At 46.7% G+C, this 8,104-nt stretch overlaps 1 protein-coding gene across 1 annotated transcript; it reads left to right on the top strand.

Moving 5' to 3' along the window:
- On the top strand, positions 1-1,747 carry LOC123103640 (PH, RCC1 and FYVE domains-containing protein 1). Its single transcript, XM_044525287.1, has 3 exons — positions 1-224; positions 658-871; positions 1,261-1,747. The coding sequence occupies exons 2-3, from the start codon at positions 687-689 to the stop codon at positions 1,385-1,387; spliced, it is 312 nt and encodes a 103-aa protein (XP_044381222.1). The 5' UTR covers positions 1-224; positions 658-686; the 3' UTR covers positions 1,388-1,747.
- Positions 1,748-8,104: the final 6,357 nt, after the last annotated feature.

Here is an 8,104-nt window from a genome sequence, read left to right as displayed (position 1 = left end):
CCCTACCAATCAAGACCATCCAATCCAAACCCTACCCACCCTTCCCCCACCCCACTCACCCGATCCCCTCTCGCTCTCCCCATCTGCAGCGCTGCCGACAGAGCCACCGCCTCCCGCCTCGCCGGACCCGGCGCCGCCGCACCTCCGACACCTCTCCCACCTCTCCCACCTCTCCCGGATCGGGCGCCGCCGCACCATCTGCTCCCAGATCCAGAGATCTCAAGGTACTTTCCGTGGAACCACGCGTTTTGTCTTTGCAATCAAAGATAGCTACTCCAGGCTGCTCTCCTGCCGCCGAGCTTCCCACCCCTTTGATTTCTACCAATGGACAGTCTTTTCTTACTCTTGCTGAAGAAAATATTGCATTTTTTCAGCGATTTCATCCTCCTAGCGAGGCTTCCCCAAACCACTAGCTCTAGCAATATAGATCAGCCCTCTTTATTAATGCGCTGCTTAGGAACCTCCCACAGTTTACATAAATTGGGAATTTTGTTTTCTTCCCATTTTTCAACTGAAAGTGTGGCTGCCATTGGTTTCCATCTCCAGCTTGCGTTGTGATGCGATGCCCGGCCAGGAGGAATGATGCCATTGCTCTGCTTAATTTTAGAGTCTTTTTATTTTTTCATGTCCAGCTAATTAAGCATACTTTGCACCCAGTTCCATCACCTGTTAGCAGTACAGGCAGAATGGATGGAACAGTGCAGACTCCAAGCGGCACCGTGCCACGTGTTGCTGCCCACCCTAGCGTGAACGGCAACGGCGCTGCCAGGCACTTGCATGATGAATGGCTGGAAGAGTATGAAGCTGGCGTTTTCATGAAGCTGAAGGACCTCGGTGATGGCACTCGTGAGCTGATGAGGGTTCGGTTCAGGTGATTAAGCCGTTTCCTGTCATGCTTTCTACTCCCAAGTTTGCTTTGCAATTTGCGCATGCAAACATCTCACTGAATACTCATGAGTGCAATATGCTAGTTACTTGATTAGTCATTGGACAATATTTTACCGTCCTGTGAGTTCATATGCAACAATAGGTCTGACAGTTCATTTAGTTTATAATCATATTTAGAGCACTTCAGGTTATCTTTTCCACATTAAACACTGTCGGAAAAGGAGAACTCCAGGTTATCGTGTTCACATTAAACACAGTTCTGTTTCAGTCTGTAGCTGAGCTTCTGCTCTACTGACAACTGACAAGCCTATATTTCATTGCAAAACATTAATAGCGTTGGCATCTTCCTTCTGAGATATTTTTAATTTGCAGCAAAACGCGCTTTGGGGAGCATCAGGCTGAGAATTGGTGGAAAGAGAATCGCGAGAAGGTTTATGAGCGATACAACGTGAGGACCTCCCAACGAGCGTCGTCAGCAGCCTCGACCCACTCGGCCTAATAACCTACCTTCCTGTTTCTTCACGCACAAACTGCAAGGCCAGCCATCAATGAGCAGCAGCATATCGTGAACGAAACTAAGGGTTATGTCATATGTGTACTGGGGTGTAGACCCGCCATATGTGATCTTTATCGTCTCTTGATACTGTGATATTGAGACTGGTAAGTAAGGTTCGGTTGGTGCTTAATCAGCATAGGCCGTAGCATGGGCCCTATCCTAGTGTAATGTGCATAATGTAGTAGAACTGAACCCATTAGTTGTGAGGTTAATGTAGTCTATTTAACTAGTTATTGGTCTTGTCAAAACCCAGCCCATTAATAATCTTGTTATGTGAAGCAAAAAGTGCATCTATTGTCTTAAGCAGAGCTTAGTTGAATAAGTACCTAATGGTGGAACCTGTTCACCCGGCAGAGCTTGACGTCATTAGGCTATTTGTCCAGCTGTAGATGATGTACCTGTTGACTGAGGTGCATATGTGTGTGTGGTGACTTTGTCAATCTCACCAGCATGTATGAATGTGGTGACTTTCCGAATCTTAAGATTTGTCGAAGATCCTGAAAATTCACTTGGTAGCTGGTGAGGAAATGCAGCCTAACATTTTGGGCTATGGGTTTCAACAGGGATAGAATTGGGGCTAAACTAACAACCTGACTTGATTCGTAGCCTAACTAGCATGGTATGAAAATAACTTTCTTCCAAAAATTTTATGGAGGTGTACCGAAAGAAATCTCACAAAGATTTGATCAGACAGAGAGCTGTGCCGTTGTCCATGCTACCTTTAGTCCTTTGATAAGACAGGGAGCTATGTATCATACTAGCAATTGCTGTTGGGTGAAGTTTTTCTGTTTACATTATTTTTATCCTTCTTTTAAGTGTGTTTCAGTGACCTCAGTCCTGCAGTGGTACCTGTATGTATATATATATGCTCAAATCCTTGAATGAAAAAAGGTGTATCAAGTGATAGACAGAGTATTGTCAGTTTGTGTGTAAATGATGATGAATTTTCTCTATAAATGGTCAAACCTTAAGATATTTGGCTGACAAGATACATATGGTGGGTCATTAGCTAATTAGTCAGGAGCCTCCTGCTCCACTGCTCATGTTATCTGCAGATTGAGATGTAATAATTGCAAGATATTGCTACAATCTGGTTTTTGTTGTTCAGTTGGCATGACAAATAAATCATGGAGTAGCTGAAAGTCAGTTATGCAGCAGTAACAATGAAAGAAAGAAAACTATCAGCTACACAATAATTCTTAGAAGTTCAACACAGCTTATTTACTGGTAAAAACATTGGATCAGTAATCTGCTACACAAATAAGCATGGTTTATTCAAGGAGTGCACTTGACTGAACTCAGCAGTACACTTAACATTGCAATTTCAGGACAAAGCACAACCAATTAAACTGTACAAGTGTGCCATCTAACACAACACTGAACAAGGATGTAAATTAACAACCAGGCCTTAACCCGTCATTATTTAAACAGAAGAATAGCAAGAAGAAATTATGCAAGAATCATTCTCCAGTATCATGATCGTCAAGGTCATCACTCGGGCAACAAGAGAAGAAACCTATGAGATACAAAATATGTTTCTATGAGTTCATTCCATCTTCAGAAAGATCATCAGGTCATAGTTCATTCCATCTTCAGAAAGAAGATCATCAGGTCATACTTTATTCCATCTTCAGAAAGAAACCTATCAGCTAGAAAAATATTTTTCTGTCATCATCAAGTCAAAAGTTCATTCCATATTCAGAAAGAAGCACAACGAATTACAGTTTACACATCTTCCATCCAACGGAACACATCACAAGGTTGTAGATTAACATCCAGGCCTTGATGAAAGGAAGAAATATTGTCCAGTAGCATCATAACTCGGGCATGGTCGAACGCGGACTTCATAGCTCATTGCGTCTTCATGGGTTTCTTCAGGCTTCTAGCAGCAAGAAAAGAAAGAAACTTATCGGCTATGAAATATAATTCTCGAAAACTGATGTCATCTTGTGCCAGTGTAGCATGGATCAGCATGATTTCTTTCTTGCAATGACATAAAAGATATATCGCTAAAAAGTAAACATGGTTTATTCAAAGAAAGTCCACACCCATCGATCATGCACAACCAATGATTAAACACATGTAAATTAATATCCATGCCTTAACCCATCCTTATTTTTTACAGGAAAATTTGGAAGGGGAAACAAAGCAAGAAATATCTCCAGTAGCATGATCACCGAGTCACTCACTGACAGTTCAGGCTTCATAGTTCATTCTATCTTCAGAATGGGTTTCTTTGGACTCCTTGTGAGCCAAGTCAGAAACTGCTCCTTGAGCCTTGCTTCCCTCTCTAATTCTGTCCAAGCATGGTCCATCTTGAAAGGAACACTGAGCAAGACTTCCTTGGTGCTTAGGAGGTTACCCAGCCAAAGAACCCAATTCCATCTCTTTTACAAGCATCAGTGACCTTGAGTTGATCGGATTGCTCTTGGACGAACTTCACCGACTTGATGCCCCCTAAGCCTGGTTTTTAACAGACAAACTTGTATACATTTTTTGCAGGTTATCTACAGGGCCACAGCTTGGATCCGGATGTGATCGTTACTCACTCCTATGGAAGCCAGGGAGCCTTTGGTTAATGGGTTTACCCGATGGGAGATGGTAGCTCTGAATATCTACCACCGGTTTGTATGGAGGTCTAGTAATAGGATAGGTGTTTAGTCTTCTCATCCTATGGTGGATTACTAATGGCGCATTTGTTGCTGGTGCGCCATTAGTAAGTGGGCAGCAACAAGATATTTTGGACAGCCTCTCCTCCCACACTCACTTTCTCCCCACTTCATTCTCTCCACCGCCTCCTCCTTGTCTCGGGTGCCTCCTCTTTTTCACCTCATTTCCACCATAGATTCATTCAAATTAAGTGGTTAAGTTACCTTGTTTTGCTAGGTAAGTAAGGGGGGAAGCTATATTTATGTTGTTCTCCCTACAACAATGTGCACATGCACTTTTTATGGCCTAGCTAGATCTATGTATGTTTGTGGTGTTGCATATGTTTGTGGTGTTGCATATGTGTTTGTGTTTGGAGGTGTACCGGTATTTGAAATGCGATAGTTGCCAATATTTTGCCGGAATGTTGATTCATTTCCGTTTCGGCGAGAATTTTGGCATTAAGCATTCTTTTTGGTCCTATTTTTAGGGAAAGTCATGCCAAATTTTTTCTTGGTTCTAAAATATCGTTTTGCTCTACCCCGCAGGCGACCATGGTCCGCACGATGACCGAAGGCATCGTGAATAGGTTTTTGAGGTCCACGAAGGCCGAGATGCTTCAAAAGAACGAGACGGAGATAAGATGTCCGTGTCGAAGATGCAAGTTGAATAGCCTTATTGCGGACCCGGATTCCGGGCAGGTGCGGGACCACCAGCTCTTGCGTGGTTTCATGGATGGCTATCGGTGGCAAGGTGATGAAGATGACTACGAAGTCGTCCATGGGGGCCGGGCAAGAAATGAGGAAGGGCAGCAAGACAACCACCGCGGCTCGGGGGGGCGAGAAGACGAAGAATCCCCAAGAGAAGATCACGACGGTGATGCTGTACACAGTCATCATGTAGAAGATGCAGGACATGATGATGATGCCGGCGGAGCAGACGACGCTGGACCATCGATGGGCTGGGTGCAGGACCCTCATATTCAAGAGCTGCTTCTCAAGCAGACGGATAACGCAAGAGCTGCCGCCCGAGAGAAAGCCAAGATGGATCAACTTGAGTTAGACGCGGTTACTCCATTGTATGAAGGATGCAGGCCCGAGGATACCCGCCTGAAAGTAACGCTCATGGCTCTGGAGATGAAGGTAAAACACAAAATGACCGACGCATGCTTCGACGAGAACATGTCATTCTGGCACGAACGTCTTCCCAAGGGGAACAAGTGCCCGACCAGTTTGGAGGAGGCGAAGAAAATCGTGTGTCCTTTGGATTTACCGCACGTGAAATACCATGTGTGCATGAAAAATTGCATCATTTATCGGGACGAGCACGCGGAGTCTACCATATGTCCGGTGTGCGGTGTCACTCGATACAAGAAGAGGAAGAAAGTCACTCGATACAAGAAGCAAAAGGCGCCAGAGCCGCTGCTGAAGGTATAGAAAACGAGGTCTGTTTTCTGGGACTTGCCGTACTGGAAGATCCACCGTGTGCCTCACAGCCTTGATGTCATGCATATCACGAAGAACGTGTGCGAGAGTCTGCTTGGTACCCTGCTCAACATGCCAGAGAGGACCAAAGATGGGCCGAAAGCAAGGGCAGACTTGAAATCAATGGGCATCAGGCAGGAGCTTCACGCTATATATGATGATGATGATGATGAGGCGAAGCAGGACACAGAAAGTCGTCGCAAAGGCAAAAAGGCCAAGAAGACCGGAAATGACTACCCTCCCGCGTGCTTCACTCTAAGTTAGGAGGAGATCGAGCAGTTTTTCACCTGCCTCCTAGGAGTAAAACTTCCTTACGGTTACGCGGGGAAGATAAGCAGATACCTAGACCCAGCGAAGCAGAAGTTCAGCGGGATGAAGTCTCACGACTGTCACGTGCTGATGACGCAGATACTTCCAGTTGCAATCCATGGGATCATGGACGCGCACGTCCGAGAAACGCTATTTGGCCTATGCAACTTCTTCGACGTCATCTCTTAGAAGTCGATTGGCGTGAGGCAACTCAGAAGGCTACAGGAAGAGATCGTGGTGATACTATGCGAGCTTGAGATGTACTTCCCGCCCGCATTCTTCGACGTTATGGTGCATCTGCTGGTCCATATAGTGGAGGATATCATCCAACTCGGGCCGACGTTCCTGCACAGCATGATGCCGTTCGAAAGGATGAATGGTGTCATCAAAGGATACGTTCGCAACATGTCACGTCCAGAGGGAAGCATAGCCAGGGGCTTTCTGACCGAAGAGTGCATCTCCTACTGCACGAATTATCTAGGCATCGAGAACCCCGTTGGTCTGCCCGTCAACAGGCACCTCGGCAGGCTCGCTGGATGGGGTCACCGTGAGGGTCGCCGCGAAATGCATGTCGACTTCGAGGGTCGACTCGCCGACTTTGAAAGAGCAAACCTAGTCGCGCTACAACACATAGACGTGGTCGATCCTTGGGTGGTAGAGCACAAAACCTTTATTAAGAAGACGTACAATGACCGAGGCCAACAGAGGACGGACGGAGATATACTCAAAGAGCACAACTCATGTTTCACGCGTTGGTTCAAGCAGAAGCTTCTGTCGTACCCTTTACATGAGGATTCTTCCGCGGAAGAACAACTCATATTCGCCTTGTCACAGGGCGCCGAGCACAACCTGATGACCTATGAGGCGTACGATATCAACGGCTACACATTCTACACCGAGGCCAAGGACATGAAGAGCGATGGTTATCAGAACTCCGGGGTAACGATGGAATCCTACACCGGTAACGACAAGGACAGATACTACGGAAGGATCGAGGAGATCTGGGAGCTGAGCTACGCTGGAGAGAAGGTCCCGATGTTCCGTGTCAGATGGGCCAAGAACGTCATAAAAGAAGACCGGTATTTCACCACCATGGTTATACCCGAAGCCAAATCCAAGACCGCGGGCGCAAACGTCACCGCGAAAAATGAGCCATGGGTACTGGCTTCCCAAGTGGACCAATGCTTCTTCATTACCGACCCGCCAAAGCCCAGTCGTGTTGTCGTGAGGAGAGGCAAAAGGAAGATCATCGGAATGGATGGAGTAGCCAATGAGCAAGACTTCGACAAGTACGGCGACCCGAGGATCGAACATGACGACGATGATGAAGTAGCAGCATACACCACAAGAAGAAGCAGGACCACCCTACCTAAAGGACGTCCGTTCCATAGAAGAACTCCATTTGCGAAAAAGAAGGGCAAGAAGATTGTGAACAGATAGCTAGCTAAGATCGATTGTATTTAAATCGTAGACTTCATTTCTCGATTATATTTCATGGGCACCTTTTGAACTATCATGAATATTTTTTAATTTCATGGACACTCGATCTCGATCCTCCTCCATCTCGATCGCTATCCCACCTCGCCAGATCCGGTCCACCGGCCGCCGCCGCCGACCGCCCGCACCCTCTCGATTCCCCTACTCAACCGCCGCCGCCGACCCCCCGCACCCCTCCCCTACTCAACCGCCGCCGCCGACCCCCCGCACCCCTCCCCTACTCAACCGCCGCCGCCGACCCCCCGCACCCTCCCCCGCTCCACCGGCATTACTGTTTGATGATATTTTTTTAAAAAATATTACTGTCTTATAAAAAAATATTACTGTTATGATTTAAACAAGTTTGAACATATTTAAACACAAGTAAGTATCAAACAACATTTTTAATGCATAAAAAAAATTTGTGGAGCCTGGGAATCGAACCCAGGACCTCCTAGTGTGAGAACTAGCTGCTGACCAGTTGAACTAGTAGAGAAGACTTGATGTGTATCAGGTCTGGTGGTAGATAACCTGTTGGCTCGGGCAGAAGTAAAAAAAAAATACTAATGGCGCACCGGGGTGAGGTGCGCCATTAGCATGTATGTACTTATGGCGCACCGAGGGGTGGTGCGCCATTAGTATTGTGCCCCTACTTCGTATCGATCCCCTCTCTCCCTCGCCCTCGCCCGCGATCCCCTTCCCCTCTCCTCTCCCGACGCCGCCGCCCCGCCGCCCTTGACGCCGC

This window comes from Triticum aestivum, chromosome 1B, assembly GCF_018294505.1.
Source record: "Triticum aestivum cultivar Chinese Spring chromosome 1B, IWGSC CS RefSeq v2.1, whole genome shotgun sequence".
Taxonomy (NCBI): domain Eukaryota; kingdom Viridiplantae; phylum Streptophyta; class Magnoliopsida; order Poales; family Poaceae; genus Triticum; species Triticum aestivum.
The sequence above is the reverse complement of the archived record's forward strand: the minus strand, read 5'-3'. Positions and strand labels throughout refer to the sequence as shown.

What these genes read in the sequence shown, in the direction of transcription:
- LOC123103640 (XM_044525287.1), top strand. Translation starts at nt 687, where the DNA reads ATGGATGGAACAGTGCAGACTCCAAGCGGCACCGTGCCACGTGTTGCT. An exon ending in CTGATGAGGGTTCGGTTCAG is followed by an intron (nt 872 to 1,260) that starts GTGATTAAGCCG and finishes TTTAATTTGCAG; the next exon opens with CAAAACGCGCTTTGGGGAGC.